The following is a 16,377-nucleotide window of genomic DNA, read 5'->3' as shown; positions in this document are numbered from 1 at the left end:
TTTTACATAACAGTAATTCCTATCTATAAGCGATGGTAAATGAAAATGGCAAGCAGGGCAGTAAGAACATCTTTGCTGATTGTGGTTGACTCTGATTTTAGAGTTTTTTTGGATTTTCCTTTTATTTTACTTTACTTGGGGGAAAATAGCCTTCGTTATAATTTGGCTTTTCTGCTTTTATCTCATCATGCTGAAGTGGAGGTTGTTGGAAAAGATCAAGGATGTCAGTGTTGAACAGGGAAAGTGTAACAATACCAAGTCAATGGGATCTTGGAAAGGAAACAAATCAGGTGCCCAAGAAAGTAAAAATAACAGGGGACTAGCAGGAAAAGATGATCTAGCTAGGAAGGGCTGAGGCAAGGAGGAAATCTGTAAAGTCCCTGGTTCTGCTTCTTCTAGAAGGAGGCAGACAGAGTTTTTTTGGCAGACTTGTAACCTCTGTGCCTTCTGTCCCCCCTCCCTCACTTCCAGCTTTTCTACTGATAACCAAGGTGCTTTCCCAACCACTGCCACTGCCTGCCTTCGAGTTTTGTTCTACCTCTGGACATTTGCTTTGGCTGCTGCCACTTGGAACAACTGCCACAGCTAAATCAAGTGATATTTTTAACCCTATGTGTTCATGGAGGCACTCCAGCTACAATCCACAGGAAATCCCAATTTAGATTACTTGGAATCAGTACTATAAAATTATGCAGTTTGTGAATATATTCTTGGTGTTTCACAGTTGACAACACTATATTCCCTTGAGTACCAAACTCACAGAAACCCCATGGAATGATCTCTCTCTCCAAGTACAGTTTTTCTAGAATCAGTATGAGGTGTGAGACTAATCAGACAAGGGCTTTAGCAAATGTGCATTTTTAAAATAAACAGCCTAGAAAAATTATGGCAGTTCTTTTATGGCCCAGAATAACATGTTTTTACTTATCAGCTGCTTAACAGAGAAATGAATTGATACAAAAATTATTTCAGTTCACCTTTCACTGACTACTATTGCTCTGATAGTTCCAGAAAGAGCAGTGAAGGTTTTTATTTTCCTTAAGAGGTAGTAGGGGCTTCTGATGGCATGGTAGAACATTCTCATTTACAGACAAAGGCTGTGGATAAGTGGAATGGCTGCCTCATAGTTATAGATGAGTAGTGCTGCTGGTATTCTGCCATGCAGCATTACCTTAAAAATGAATATGAACTTATAAATACAGATTTCCATTCTTTTTTTCCTCCAGTCTTCCAGCCTTTTTGTAGGCCATCTACGATGCATTCATACACATAAAAGTAGTCTTATACTCCAACCAAAACACTTCCTTCCTCTCAATCAAATCTTATCTTTAGGCTAGTCTCTCAGGGATCATCCATAAATAGCAGAGGCAGAATGTTACCCGATATCCATCAGGATTCACCCAAATGTGAAAAAGATGAATATAACTTATATTGTCTTCTGCCATCAAGGTCACCACTGCCAAAAGCTTTCCAGGACAACTATGTTCTGGGCCCCATTTCTCTCACTCGTTTGTTGCAGTACAATGGTTTTAAGAGCTACCAATTTCCATTAAATGACACATGGTAACTTCCAGTCCAAATACATAATATTTTTGGAATTGCAGGCTATTTAAGGCAAATCTTATTAATCTAAATGAAGTAGAGTTTACATATTTACTATTAATTTTCCATTTTTCATTTACTTCTCCATATAACTTTACAGCCCATGAAGAGGACTCTTAAAACCAACATACCTAATTTCTTTCTTTACTTCAAGAAAGATATGAACTAAAAATAGAAAACCTTACTGAGAGGAGGCAGACAGTTCAGCCTACTTGGATTATCCTTAGAGGAGCTATTACATTATTTACTTCTGCCATAGGATATGAACAGAGAAAGTGGACAACTTTCTAGTTCACTTAGGTGAGGGAGGTTGTTTTACTTCTTTTATGTTTTTTCTTCCCCTGAGATCTATTTTCATAGTGTGGTTTTAACTGTTACTAATCAAATACAAAAACAAAAACTTGGGGATTTGAGGGGATCTTGGATTATCTGTGCCTCTCCTCCCTTTATTAACATGGATCACAGAGAACAGACTGAGCTGCAAAACCAAAACTATCTCCAGAAGCAAACATTGTCTCAGTTTCCTTACCTGTGAATAGCTAATGTGATATCCTTAGGGCCAATCACTTTTAATGATTTAATTACATTTATGGTTTTAAACTACTTTCCACCTAAACCACATGCTCATAAAATAACAATTAAAATATTTAATATTAAACACAGTGGGAGTCCTGGTTTCCGATTTTTGCTGTAAAGTCTACAGTTATTTGAAGATACATTTACCAAGTTGAAACTTGCAATCAGGTAGATGCCTGCTGAGATTTCACACATGAGCTGAGATCAACTGTTAAAAAAAGTCTTCATGAAGAAGTATTTTTATTTTCCTTATTATTTTTTTTTTTTTTTGGTGTTGCTACTTTGCTCTGAACATTCATATTTTACAATACTATGTGAGGTGGAACGTGTTTTACCTGGATTCCTTGGAATCCGCTTTCGTCGGTCTCTGAATGCTGCACCTGATTGTAAGGCTTCCAGAAGATTATCCATCACACCAGTCTCATCACCCTCTGGTGAAAGAGAGAAATCAGAATTAATCTTGGAGCAATTAAAGTTAAACTACAGGAAAATAAAGGGAAAAACTCCTGTCAGATTTACATAATATCCCTAAATTAAAGATATATATCTGTTTTAACATAATGGATCCTGTCAGTTTCTGGCACCACAGACTACTTTGCTTATTATGCACCATTAAGCAAAATTCATGCCAATCCCACTGTTCTTTCAACTTAAAGACCTTGTCTTTTGTATTATTGATGACACGCTCAGTATGCAAATAAACAGTAGCTGATCAGCTACTGCTGCCTTCCTGTTAAGATTCTTATAAGATATTCCTAAGCAAGAAACCACTGACCCAGCTTAATGCAATCAATGTGCAGGGTGTGATTTGATGAAGCGGAGTTACACAAGGTTAAATACTGATTGTATTAATACTTTCGGCATTCAACCGTCATCTGCGATTATCTTAGAAAACACTATTTGCAAAACACATTTGCATTCAATTCTTACCTAATCCATATCCTTTACCATTTTGAGATGCTGACACCGTATAAAGAAAAGGTGACCACATTATCTGAAAGGCCACATTTTAACTTTTAGAGACATCAGCCAGAGTCCCACTTCCTTTTTAGAATGCTATTGTGTGTCTACACTTTTCCTGTGGGAAAGAACTGTTAAAGGAGCCATGAGTGGGATGCTCAGAAGATGTTCGTGGAAATTCCTAACAGAAACAGCATTTAAAACATTTTACCCTCCTCCTATCTTTGACAACTCTGGCCATGAAAAACACTTCTAAGACTTGTTAGAGTTTGTCTCAAGGTGTCAATGGCCAGAAAGCCTCTACTACACTGTGCATAATTCCCAGTGGGCTCAGCCTGCTCTTCCTAACTGGCCTAGCTGATGAAAAGGACCCCAAATAGGTGGCTACCTTGAGGGTAGCTAAATGTGTGAGTCTGAGGTAGATGACAATTTGCAGGCAAGAGGGTTAAGAGAAGAAGGAGGGAAGAGGGAAAGGACATTATTTCTGATGCTACTCCAAAGTTAAATCTAAATCCTACTTTGTTTAAAAAATTAACTATGGGGTATGAGATCACAAATGAAAATACATTTTATTTTATTTTAGTTTGAGACAGAGTTTTGCTCTTGTTGCCCAAGCTGGAGTGCAATGGTGCGATCTCGGCTCACCACAACCTCTGTGTCTGGGGTTCAAGCGATTCTCCCGCCTCAGCCTCCCGAGTAGCTGGGATTATAGGCATGCGCCACCACACCCGGCTAGATTTTGTATTTTTAGTAGAGACGGGGTTTCTCCATGTTGGTCAGGCCTTGGTCTTGAACTCCTGACTTCAGGTGATCCACCCGCCTCGGTCTCCCAAAATACCAGGATTACAGGCGTGAGCCATCGCACCCAGCCGAAAATACATTTTCTTATGGGATAACAGCAAGCTAAAATCTTTTTTGATTATGTTCTGCATTTGATTTGAGACTTCTTCAATGTTATAATAATTTATTCTTTTAAAATAAACTCTCTAGGATGGGGTATTGAATGACAAAAAAATGAAGAGAAACACTGAGGTTCTCAGGTCTAATATTTGGTGAAAACAGGAAAAATGAAGCACAGCCCATTAAGTAAACACGGAAGGGGGATAGTGTACTCGTAGCATTCATTAAGAGGTGGCGCATGGTGGCTCTTGCCTGTAATCCTAGCACTTTAGGAGGCCGAGGTGGGTGGCTCACTTGAGGTCAGCGGTTCAAGATCAGCCTGACCAACATGGTGAAACCCAGACTCTACTAAAAATATAAAAATTAGCCAGGCGTGGTGGTGGGCGCCTGTAGTCCCAGCCACTCGGGAGGCTGAGGCAGGAGAATCATTTGAACTTGAACCTGGGAGGCAGAGGTTACAGTGAGCCAAGATTGTACCGCTGCACTCCAGCCTGGGCAACAGAGTGAGATTCCATCTTCAAAAAAAAAAAAAAAAAATCATTAAGGTCACAGACACATCTGAAGTATCACCTGCTCTTTTCAATAGAAAAAAAAAGAAGACCTGAAGGTAGTTTAGTATGGCTAGAATGTACCTGGGAGAATTAAATCGTATGCAATAGACACTTTACAGTTGTTAGATATTTTAATCCTCACAACACACTGGGATAAGTACTGTATGTTTTTCAACTGTGGTGGAGAGGCCCAGGTATGAACTCAGATCAGTCTGATACCAAGCCCAGTCCTCTTTGCTCAATAGCTGGCAGAAGTTGAAATGAACTAGGCATTAGTGGCCAGATGATGAAAGATGAAAATTCTATGATATGGGGCTTGAACACTATTCTATAAGCCGGCAGTATTCACTAAGTATAAAATACAGGCCATAAATGTGAACCACATAAATAATGCTAAATATTCTAGTAGTAATACTAAAAAAATAAAAAAAGGTAAAATTGATTTTTTTTTTTTCTTTTTGAGCCAGAGTCTCGCTCTGTTGCCCAGGCTGGAGTGCAGTGGCGCGATCTCCGCTCACTACAACCTCCGCCTCCTGGGTTCAGGCAATTCTCCTGCCTCAGCCTCCCAAGTAGCTGGGATTACAGGCGCCCACCACCACGCCCAGCTAATTTTTGTATTTTTAGTAGAGACAGGGTCTTACCATGTTGGCCAGGCTGGTCTTGAACTCCTGACCTCAGGTGATCTGCCTGCCTCAGCCTCCCAAAGTACTGGGATTTCAGGTGTGAGCTACCTCACCTGGCCAAATTAATTTTTAATACATTAAGTAAACATTCAGCCAAATGTATTTTCAAAATGATGTATTTTACATTCTTCTTATCAGACTAACTCTTAGAAATCTAGTACATATTTACTTCTGCACATGTCAATTCAGATTAGTTACATTTCAGGCACTCAATAGCCACATGCAGATGGTGGCTACTGTACTGGGCATATCAACTATAAACAATAGGAAGTGACCCCATCAGATTTACTCTTTAGAAAGACTTGTTGGATAGCATTGTGGAGAATGACTCAGAGGATGGCAAGACAAAAGGCAGGGAAATTTTGGCAGGGCACAGTGGCTTACACCTGTAATCCCAGCACTTTGGGAGGCTGAAGCGGGAGAATCACTTGAGGTCAGGAGTTCAAGACCAGCCTGACCAACGTGGTGAAACCCCCGTCCCTACTAAAAATAAAAAAAAATTAGCCAGGCGTGGTGGCAGGCGCCTGTAATCCCAGCTACTTGGGAGGTTGAGACAGGAGAATCACTTGAACCTGGGAGGCGGAGGTTGCGGTGAGCTGAGATCATGCCACTGCACTCCATCCAGCCTGGGTGACAGAGCGAGACTCCATCTCAAAAAAAAAAAAAAAAAAAAAAAAAAAAAGGCAGGGAAATTTTTAATTGCATAGCGTAATTGTCTAAATAACACATAGTCTGAACTAACCAGAGAGCAAAGTGAATGGAAGGGATGGATATTTTGAAGTCATTAATACAATCAATAGGACTTAGCTGGCAGGAGAAGGAGGGTGAGATTAAGGAGAGGAGTTTAGATGACCAGGGATAAACAAGTATGAGAAAATGTGATCTATTTGATATGTCTAAGGAATATACAAGTAGAAATAACGAAAAAGAAGTTGGAGATGTGGGTCTGAAATGCAAGAGTGAACTCTGGGCTGGAGTTAAAGATTTGGGTGTCACTGGATGGTGGATGAGATTACCTACCCTGAAAAAGTATATTAGAAGAAGGAGAGAATAGAAGATGCAATTCCAAAGAACCTCAACTTTTAAAAAAAATTTAAGAATTTTTAATTGACAAGTAAAAATTTTATACATACACACACACCCAGTGTATGATGTGGTTTCTTTTTTTCTTTCTTTCTTTTTTTTTTTTTTGAGACAGAGTCTCCCTCTGTTGCTGAGGTTGGAGCACAGTGGTGTAATCGAGACTCACTGCAACCTCCACCTCCCGAGTTCAAGCGATTCTCCTGCCTCAGCCTCCCAAGTAGCTGGGATTACAAGTGTGCACCACCATGCCCAGCTAATTTTTTTTTTTGTATTTTTAGTGGAAATGAGGTTTCACCATGTTGGCCAGGCTGGTCTCAAACTCCTGACCGCAAGTGATCAGCCAACCTCAGCCTCCCAAAGTGCTGGGATTACAGGCATGAGCCACCTTACCCCACCATGATGTTTTAATATACATACACATTGTGGAATGACTAAATCAAGCTATTTAACATATGTCGCCATTTTTTCGTAGTCAGATTACTTAAAATCTCTGAGCAATTTTTGAATACACAACATATTGTTATTAACTACAGTTACCATGATGTACAATCGATCTCTTGAGCTTATTCCTCTTGTCCAACTGAAATTTTGTGTCTTTTGACTAATGTCTTCCTAATCCCCTCCCCAGAATCAGAGAAACCCAACTTTTAACAGGCAGTCAGGAGAAGCAGAATTGTAAAGAAGACAGGGAAGGAATTTTAGAGATATGTAAGTACAAGAAGGTGAGGACGACAGCACAAGTGAAATTTTATGTATCCTTACAAAAATGATAAAGACTATGTAGAAAAGTAAATATATGCAAAGTACTGGAAAAAAATTTATGATTTACCTAAATAATATGCAAACATAAAAAATGTATAACATTATATTGTTTTATTAAAATTATTTAATGCTATTATATTGTAATTAGATAAAAAGATGGAAAAACAAATATGACAAAAAGTTGAGAGGAGGCTGGGCACGGTGGCTCAAGCCTGTAATCCCAGCACTTTGGGAGGCCGAGGTGGGAGGATCACTTGAGCTCAGGAGTTCGAGACTGACCTGAACAACATGGTGAAACCCCATCTTTACAAAAAATACACATACAAAAAAAAAAAAAATAGCTGGGTGTGGTGGCGTGTGCATTGTCTAGTCCCAGCTACTCAGGAGGCTGGGGTGGGAGGGTCACTTGAGCCTGGGAGGTTGGGGTTGCAGTGAGCCATGAGCGTGTCACTGCACTCCAGTCTGGGTGACAGAGTGAGACCCTGTCTCAAAATAAATAAAGTCAAGAGGAATTAAAAATAAATACCTTTGCTTAATTTAGTAGTTGCCACCTCACTATACTTGTCAGAATATTATGCTAGATCAGTGTCTCTCAACCTTTTTTCATTATCGTCTTCCTCCCACCGGGAGTCCTTTTAGATATTTTTTTCTAACGCCCCCTACTGTTAACATTTAATGCCATAGATATCTTGTACATCTGTTTATGTACTGCGGTCCTTTGGAAGGCTACAAACCATTGCAATATCTAAGATATTTTTCCACCGACATTCCCAAGAACCAGTATTCATCCCTTTTGAGGAAATACTGTCCCTTGTGAGAATACATATGCTAAATAGTTATGCTAAAAAAAAAAAATTCTTTGTAAATATCGCTGATGTATTAAAGGAAAGAAATGCAAGCTTCAGTCCCCCATTACTTTTTCTTTTGCTCCATGATAAGTTTCAAAGAAGCTGAATGTTTTTCGTAAAATGTCTAACCTTACTGAATCAAGGTTTTATGAATATAATCGTGGGATTGATTATATTTCAGTTAGTCTTCCTAAAACAAAATGGGAGTCAACATGATCCTTTGAAAGAAGTTATTCTTCATTTTGAATGGATTTCAGTGAAATTTTGTATGTGATTTAATTTGAGGTTGACAGCTCACTTAGAATTTCCAAGTTCATAGAACCATTAATTCTTACTTAGATGTAATTAGTAGTGAGTAGGTTTTTTTGGTCTACGAGTTCAACTTCAAGAAAAAAAATTGTTTATGTATTTATTTCACTAAAAAAGACAAAAACTTTATTGAACACATGTGCAAAAAATGTGTTTTTTACAACGTACAATACCTATTTAACTGAGTGAAAGAATATCATGGGAAAATGTGGTAATGCTTTTAGCTACTAAAATGATAACATATGGGCACATCTGAGAGGTAACACTTTAGAAGAAACTTTCTAATCAGCCTGAAAGTCACAGATATCACTAAGGAGTTAGGTGGGCTGCATGCAGTCTGTGGGCTTTGCATGAGCTACTTATCATCAGATCAAATAAAAGGCATGGGTTGTACCTTCTTTTTCATGTTTCCCACAGTATTTGTCATTTAGTTAGATGCCGAATGCCTGCTGCTTAATTTTCAGTATCAGCATTTACTTGTGTTGTGTTGTCTTAATTTTCACAAAAGGGTTTGGAGACGATATAGATTACAATTAGCACTAGGTAAATTAATTACCTCTAATACCTTTGTGCAAGCCTATTCTCTGTTGCCTAGCACGTACTTACAGACAATTCTCTATGGGTTTCTCACATTTCTGCACATTTTCTGAATAGAGGCACTGATGGCCCTTCTGTACTATCTTTTCAAGGATGTTTTTACAGAAAAAAACCTTGGAAGATACAGTGTCTTCCTCTAGAGAAGACAACACATTCATTTGCTTTGCAGATAGGTTATATCTCCCTCTAGGACAAATGTCAGGCAGGTTTGTGTTCAGTCCATCATAAAAGATTTGGGTTCCCTAAGCATGGGATTCCTCAGCAATGACACAAACCCACCATGAGTGCAGCATCCACCTAGGTTTGCCTTCGCAACCCTGGTCTAGGTTTGCTTTCCAACTCTGGGAGTTGGAGGGCAGAGGAAAGCAATGTGAACGTGAAGCTCATATTGCTTGCTGTATCATGAATAACAGAGTTGTGTCTCTGACCCAGGAGTCTTGTGTGTTCTGCCAGCATCGCTGAAACTACAGCCGGCTAACTTGTTGGCATGCAAGTAGGGCAAAATCTCTGACTCTTCATAGTTTTTGAAACTACTCTGTGCTCTCCTTCCTTTTTATCAAACATTATTAATTAGAATAGCCCTTACGCCTCTAGGAACTCAAGCACCAAGTGCCCTGGACTCTCTCATTCCCTAAGACCCTATTCCAGTTTATCACACCTTGAAAATTACTAAAGGAAAGCCAATACTATAAAAATCATTCCTTAACATCTTAACAACCCAGGCATAATGGTTTTAATTCACTGTTATAGCCTCCTTGAATTCTCGATTGTATAATTAAAGTTTTCTGCAAAAGTTGAGCTGCTCAAAGTTGAAAAAAGTTGCTATGAAGCAATCACTGTTAAATGATCCCACAGAAGCAAAAGGCTTCTTACTGAAAGCAGGACCCTTCCATGTGAGATAATACTTGCACATATGAAATCATTTTTAAAAATAAAACTATGCTTTCTGTGGGCTTGAGGAGTTGGGGAAGATTTCATGGAAGAAATAGGACTTAAGTCTCTGAAAACATTAAATTTCTAGAGCACTTTAGGTATTATAATTTCATGTAAAAGACACAAAAACAGATTAAAAAAAACAAAAAACAAAAAACAGACCATACTGGTTCACAGAAAAATCTAAATATCTGAACTCCTAGTGCACATACATGTGCACTCTGTGTGTGTACGTGTGTGTGTGTGTAAATTTACAAATGTTGAAATGGAAAGATACTAATTGTACAGTTTGAAGAGTCTTGAAAAAATGCATACATCCATGTAACTACCACCACAATCATGACATTGAACATTTCCATCTCGCCAGAAAATTCTCTTTTGCCCCTACCACTCAGAGGAAACAAATGTCTGAATATCTATCATCATATATTAGTTTTGCCTATTCATAGCACATAATTTCAAGGGGGTAAAAAGAGTTGAGGCCATTTTGAATCAGCATAGCCACCTGAAATAAAATATGGATGGTATCCACGATAAAGCATGAGAGGAGAAATAGAGATGAAAGATACGGGAGTTACAGTTGGATAGGTAAGATCAGAGCAAAGTTCTAAAGGAGCTTGGATATCATTTTAAGAAACTTGAATGTGCTTCAATGGACTCTAAAAACCTACTGATTGATCTTCAACAGGACAGTGATGTGACAAAGGTGGCATTTAAGATCAGCCTCACGGTAGTATGTGAAATGGACCAGATTAGGAGAGAAATCAATTATGTGACAAATACAATTTAATTTGCAGCGACAAATATTATTCTGCATAGAACTCTAGGCAAAGTTGGATGATCAATTTGGTCATTATTGGTAAAAGAATAAATAGAAATGTAGAACTGTTTTGTGAGCAAGGTCATCAGCAGTAGTAAGTGGAAGTTGACAGCATAAGAAGGCGATGACAAGTGGAGCGCAAGAAAAACTAGTGCTAGATTCAATCTTTTTCACAGTATTTATCATGGGCCAGATTAAGAACGTGCTGCAAGATATACAGATTTGTAGATAATGCAAAATTGGAAGACTGCTCATTTATTAAAGAAGAGGAAAACAAAAACTCCTTCTCTGAGATCTAACAAACATGAAGGCCCAGGGCTGACAAATAACTTAGAATTTAACATGAAACAATAGGAGATAATAAAGACTAAGTAAAAGGTTACCACGATATGGTGAAAATAACACATTGCTCTGCAAGACCTTAATATCTATCAGTAAGAATAATAGTAAAACCATAAATGAGTCAGAAATTAGAGAAATCAAACCATTTGGCAAAGCACTGTGTCAATAGCCATCATAAAAGCCTAAGCAACTTATATTTCAGTCCACAAGCACCTAGAAAGCCTCTAGCCGACAGGAGGTTTTTGTTAGTTTGTGGTTTAATTGGAAGTGAGTGGAGAATGGAGTTAATGGTGACTTGGAAAATCAACAGATGGTAACTAAGATAATAGTCTATGAAGTTATTTACAGCCAGAAAGTGTTTAACAAAATCAAGATATTCCAAAGAGATTAGAAGAGGGCATAAATAGAAAGTATAAAGTTCTATGGAAAATAATGAAGGCAGATGCTCTTATTCAAAAGAAGAAAACTTTCAAGATGGAAAAGAGGACACAGGAGCTTAGAAGAAATTACCAGAATCCACAGGATGAGCTAGGGGCAGTGTAGTAATTACATTATGCAGTAGTTGAAAGTTTGTAAAACAAAACAGAAAAACATTACATTCCCAGGTTGAGGCCTTGCACAGTGGTATCCACCAAAAAGAAAATTAATCTCAGAGCAATTAAAGTTAAAACCATAGGGGAAAATGTCGGTTAGAGAGTTCATTCATTCTATTATCTCATCTCCTTGCCAGAACAGGTAATTAACAGTTTCCTATAGTGAGGTAAATCACCAAATCCCAGATAAACTTCATAGTGAATACTACTCTTCCTAAATACTTTTAAAATTAATGTTTTAGATACATTTGGTCACGGAATAAATACTGTATGAGGGGTCATAAGTGGATATTATACCCCAAACTGATAAATGATGAAGGATGGATGAAGCGATTTCTCCCAAAATGTCTACATGGTAGGTGTTACCTAAAAGTTTGTTAGGGGAACTGAATTGGTGAGTTAACTTTCCCTAATGTATGTATATCTTAAAAGAGAAGCTTGTTATTTCTAATGGTAGAGTTTCAATGAAGAAAATTTCAGCCAAAAGCACCTTTTGACACTTTGCAAAAGAGAGTTTGATAGCAAATGGTGGTTAAAAAAAAGTTTATGCGTATTCATGTTTTCCCAACTACCTATATGCTAGAAGATTGAGAGATGAAAATTACACATTCTATAAATAAACAAGCACCCAATAAACCTGAAGGTTAACACTTACCAGAAAAACCACTGTTTATGCCTCTGGAAAAAAAAAGCTCACATTCGATATTTTAAATAATTAATATTTCAAAGAGACCTTTGAAATACTCTGTGTGTCTTATCGGAATCAATCATTTACTAAGGGCATGGATGGCTTGTGAAGGGAAAAGTAAGCAAAAAACAAACTTTGAAAAACAAACCTAACTCAATTCAAAACCACATACCAAAGTAATCTGAGCTTAATCTCTGAAAAGATAAAACAAAGATGTTTTTGGAGGTAGGAATATTAATAATACCTACCATTTATTGAATGCTTACTATATGGCAGGCAGTGTTCGAAGAGATTTATATTGAAATTTCCACACCAACCTATTTTATTGGCCAGGTAAAGAAACTGAGGGTAATTTGGGTGAATTAACTTGTTCAAGGTCACATAGTTGTGAAGTGACAGAATCAGCATTAGGACCCTGAGATGCCTTTAGTAGAGGAAGTCAGACTACATTTCTTGTGATTGAATCCAGCCTACCGGCTGTTTTTTTAACAGCTGATGTGCTAAGGATGATTTTCACATTTTAAAAAGAATAATATTTTGTGCTACATAACAATTTCACAAAATTCAAATTTTAGTCTCTATGTTTACGGAAACACAGACAAGATCATTCATTATGTTTTGCTTATAGCTGTGTTAATGCCACAGCAGCAGAGTTGACTTGTTGCAATAAGAGACCTTATGGCTCACAAAGCCTAAAATATTTACTTCGTGGCACTTTACAGAAAATGTTTGCCAACTCCTGCTCTAGAGCATATACCGCCAACGACAAAACCATGCTAATTGCTGGGTGTGGTGGTGCGCACCTGTAGCCTTCTCTACTCAGGAGGTCGAAGTGGGAGGATCTCTTGAGTTCAAGAGTTCAAGACCAGTGTGGGTCAACATAGTGAGATGCTGTGTCTTTAAAAAAAAAAAAAAAAAAATCATGCTAGGTGCAGATATGTGTGGATCTCATAATCTGCTTTTGAGGTGCTGAAGGACCTTGGCAAGGGCCAGCCACATCAGTAAAACAAGGCCTCATCACAGGTGGAAGACAAGAAAGAACATCAGCATTCAATATAAGTCTACTTGCAATTGAAATGCTTCCACTTGGAGAGCCAAAGCCAAGAATGACACAAGATAATGAAGCAATAATTACACATTCATTTCTTTCTGAATTTACATTTTAGAGCCCATAAAGTCCAATTCCCAAAGAACAGTCACAAAAAAGAGAAGTTTTTCAAAAGCCAGGGGGAAATCTGCTTTTCAAGTTTTGCTTTGCTGTCGGAGACTACCTCTGAATAACACTGAATAAATTCAGCTTCTCTACAAAAGACCTAGCTCCTTTCTTATGGATTTCAACTAGATTGCCATCTAAGAATATAACACCATAAAATATAGCTAACCATCTTCATAAGACACAGAAACACAAGCCTAGTCAGGAAGGGGAGAGGGAAAGGAATCACTTTGGCTTCCAGAGGACCATCATGAGGTCAAATGTGTATCTGTGTCTTCTTCAGTGCCAAGCACAGGCACAAAGCAAGTGTGGGATGGAAGCAGCTTTTCAAGAACTGTCCTCATGAGAGTGCAGTCAGGTAACTAACAAAAGTGACACATGAGAACAGTAATGGCAGCCCACCGAGTATAAAAATGTGGCAAATGAGGGAACTGGAACTCTTAATTTGCTGATACTTGGAGTGCAGGGAATGAGTTGACAAATTCATCATTTGGTAATTCAACTTTTGAATCCTAGTATTCTTCTTTTTTCATTATCAAATTAAATAACGAATCAATTCCCCTGCCAACTTCTTGCATAACTGCAGGAAGGCAAAACAGTAGTCCCTACCTTATCCACAGTTTCAATTTCCATGGCTTCAGTTACCCACTGTCAACTATGGTCTGAAAAGATTCCATGGAAAATTCCAGAAACAAACAATTCATACATTTTAAATTGCATGCCTTTCTGAGTAGCATGGTGCCCTTTGTTCACTGTCTCCTTGCTACAGATGCTCCTTGCCCAGGAGTCAGTTAGCAGCCATCTCAGTGATCAGATAACTGTCGTGGTATCATGGTAGTTGTTTTCAAGTAACCCTTATTTTACTGAATTGTTTTATTTCATTATTGTTGTTGCTAATCACTTACTGTGCCTAATTTATAAATTAAACTTTATCATAGGTTTGTATGTATAGGGAAAAAAACAAAACATTGTATATAGGGTTCAGGCATCCACTGGGCCTGGGGGGATGGGGGGGCGGGTCTTGGAGTGTATTCTTCTCAGATAAGTGGGGGCTACTATAACAACTTTATTCTATTTTTTGCACAGGAACTAAACTGTTTATTTTTATTTATTATTTTTTTGAGACAGAGTCCTGCTCTGTCACCCAGGCTGGAGTGCAGTCACGCAATCTCTGCTCACTGTGGTCTGAGCCCCCTGGGTTCAAGTGATTCTCCTGCCTCAGCCTCCCAAGTAGCTGGGATTACAGGCATGTGACACCATGTCCAGGCTAATTTTTGTATTTTTAGCAGAGATGGGGTTTTGCCATGTTGGTCAAGCTGGTCTCAAACTCCTGACCTCAGGTGATCCGGTGTTCATTATTTTTAAAGTACAATAAATCTCGTGCATGTGTGTGTGTGTGTGTCTGATCACCTTATTTTTTGAACACGTGTGTGTCTGATCACCTTATTTTTTGAACACACACTGCTGCAAACTTATGTGTCCTTCTTACAACCACCCATTTCAAATTGAGAAGCGTATCATCCTTTTCTTTTATATGATGATATTACATATTTTTGCTTTTTTAAAACAGCAAAAGTAGTTTCAAAAAGGGCATGTATAACTATTAATAACTAGTTTATTGAGAAGTCTCACCTCAGTGAGGGTATGAACATAAAATTGTTTTTTGGTTTTCTTCACCATTGCTCTCAGACACGCAATGCCAAATCTTCCTTTCAAGTCCTGTAATAACATCTTGGGAAGATTCCATAACTTTCTGGTTGTAGTTTAATTATTAATCTTACATATGCTTCAAAGTGTTTCCCTCCTCCATTGCTGGTTTGTTTTTTGGACCCAGGTACCTGAAGGGGCAAATGGGTAGCACCACTCACTTCCCTTGCCCCTCTTTTTCCTTAGAGAAATTAGATCCACTAGTGGCTTGGGGCAGGGAAGAAGGAGAAGGAAAAGAGGGAGTGTCTGTTACTTAATTGGCTACTGCTATAACCCTTTTGATAAACATGCTATATGGCTTGCAAGAAACAAAGATGAGGGGTTAGTATAAGGATATATGCAGAAGTAAAGAGGAAAAGGAAATAGGTTTCAGCAGCTGCATGGTCAGTCCTCAAAGACCTCAAGCATCATTCAAGATATAACCACAACTCTCCCTCCAGGCACAACAGTCCTAGTGACTCATTAATGTTACTACTTTAGTATCTTGATGTCCATTCTCCCCTACTCATGAGCTCTACGCATGTACACCTGCTCTTAGTATCTGTTTTAATTTTCTCGTCTGCCATTTACCAACTAATTTTCCATCTATGTGTCTTTGAGTCCAAACTCCCCAAGAAAAACAATCAAATTGATTCAACCAGCACAGAATAGCTTTTTGGGAGAAGTGTACATTACAGGCTATCTGTTACAAAGTAGAGCAGCCAAAGTACGCTGTCCTTGGGTCAAGAATCAATCTCTTGTCCAATATGAAAGTAGTGGAGGATGACATGGTACAAAACATGGTCAGCAATGTATAAAAGACTATCTCTTGTCACTAGCTTCAGAAAAACAGCTGAAGGTATATACTTCTGATATGGATTATTGTAACTCAATATTGTAATTTACATTGATGTAACAAGATGGAAGAGGGAAGGATTTACCTTTAAGCCTTGATCTAAATTCCTGAATAATTTCTTAAGGGGAGTTCAATAATCTGCTCCAGGAAAGAGCCAGTCTGACTCTGGATTCTTTCTCAATTAACTAGAATATATTTGTGCTCCTAGCAGTCTTACTGCCGTCTGTTGATAAAACTGAAACAAGCTGCTGAAAGATAATTATTTAGAAAACAGACCAAGGTGTCACTGGATAGTCTATGGACACTGCTTTCTTGGATTCTGGGAAGTTATCTCAGTTTGAAAGCTTCTAGTTCCTGTCCATGGTGGTGATGCTT

At 38.3% G+C, this 16,377-nt stretch overlaps 1 protein-coding gene across 6 annotated transcripts in view; it reads right to left on the bottom strand.

Moving 5' to 3' along the window:
* Positions 1–16,377, bottom strand: part of DIAPH2 (diaphanous related formin 2) — a 923,693-nt gene that overhangs the window by 158,597 nt on the left and 748,719 nt on the right. For all 6 annotated transcript variants that reach the window (XM_030934028.1, XM_030934026.1, XM_030934029.1 and 3 more), the window contains one exon: positions 2,514–2,609. In XM_030934028.1, coding sequence (XP_030789888.1) covers positions 2,514–2,609 — 96 coding nt within the window. The remainder of the gene's footprint in view (positions 1–2,513; positions 2,610–16,377) is intronic.

Source organism: Rhinopithecus roxellana, chromosome 7 (genome assembly GCF_007565055.1).
Source record: "Rhinopithecus roxellana isolate Shanxi Qingling chromosome 7, ASM756505v1, whole genome shotgun sequence".
In the NCBI taxonomy this organism is placed as follows: Eukaryota; Metazoa; Chordata; class Mammalia; order Primates; family Cercopithecidae; genus Rhinopithecus; species Rhinopithecus roxellana.
The sequence above is the reverse complement of the archived record's forward strand: the minus strand, read 5'-3'. Positions and strand labels throughout refer to the sequence as shown.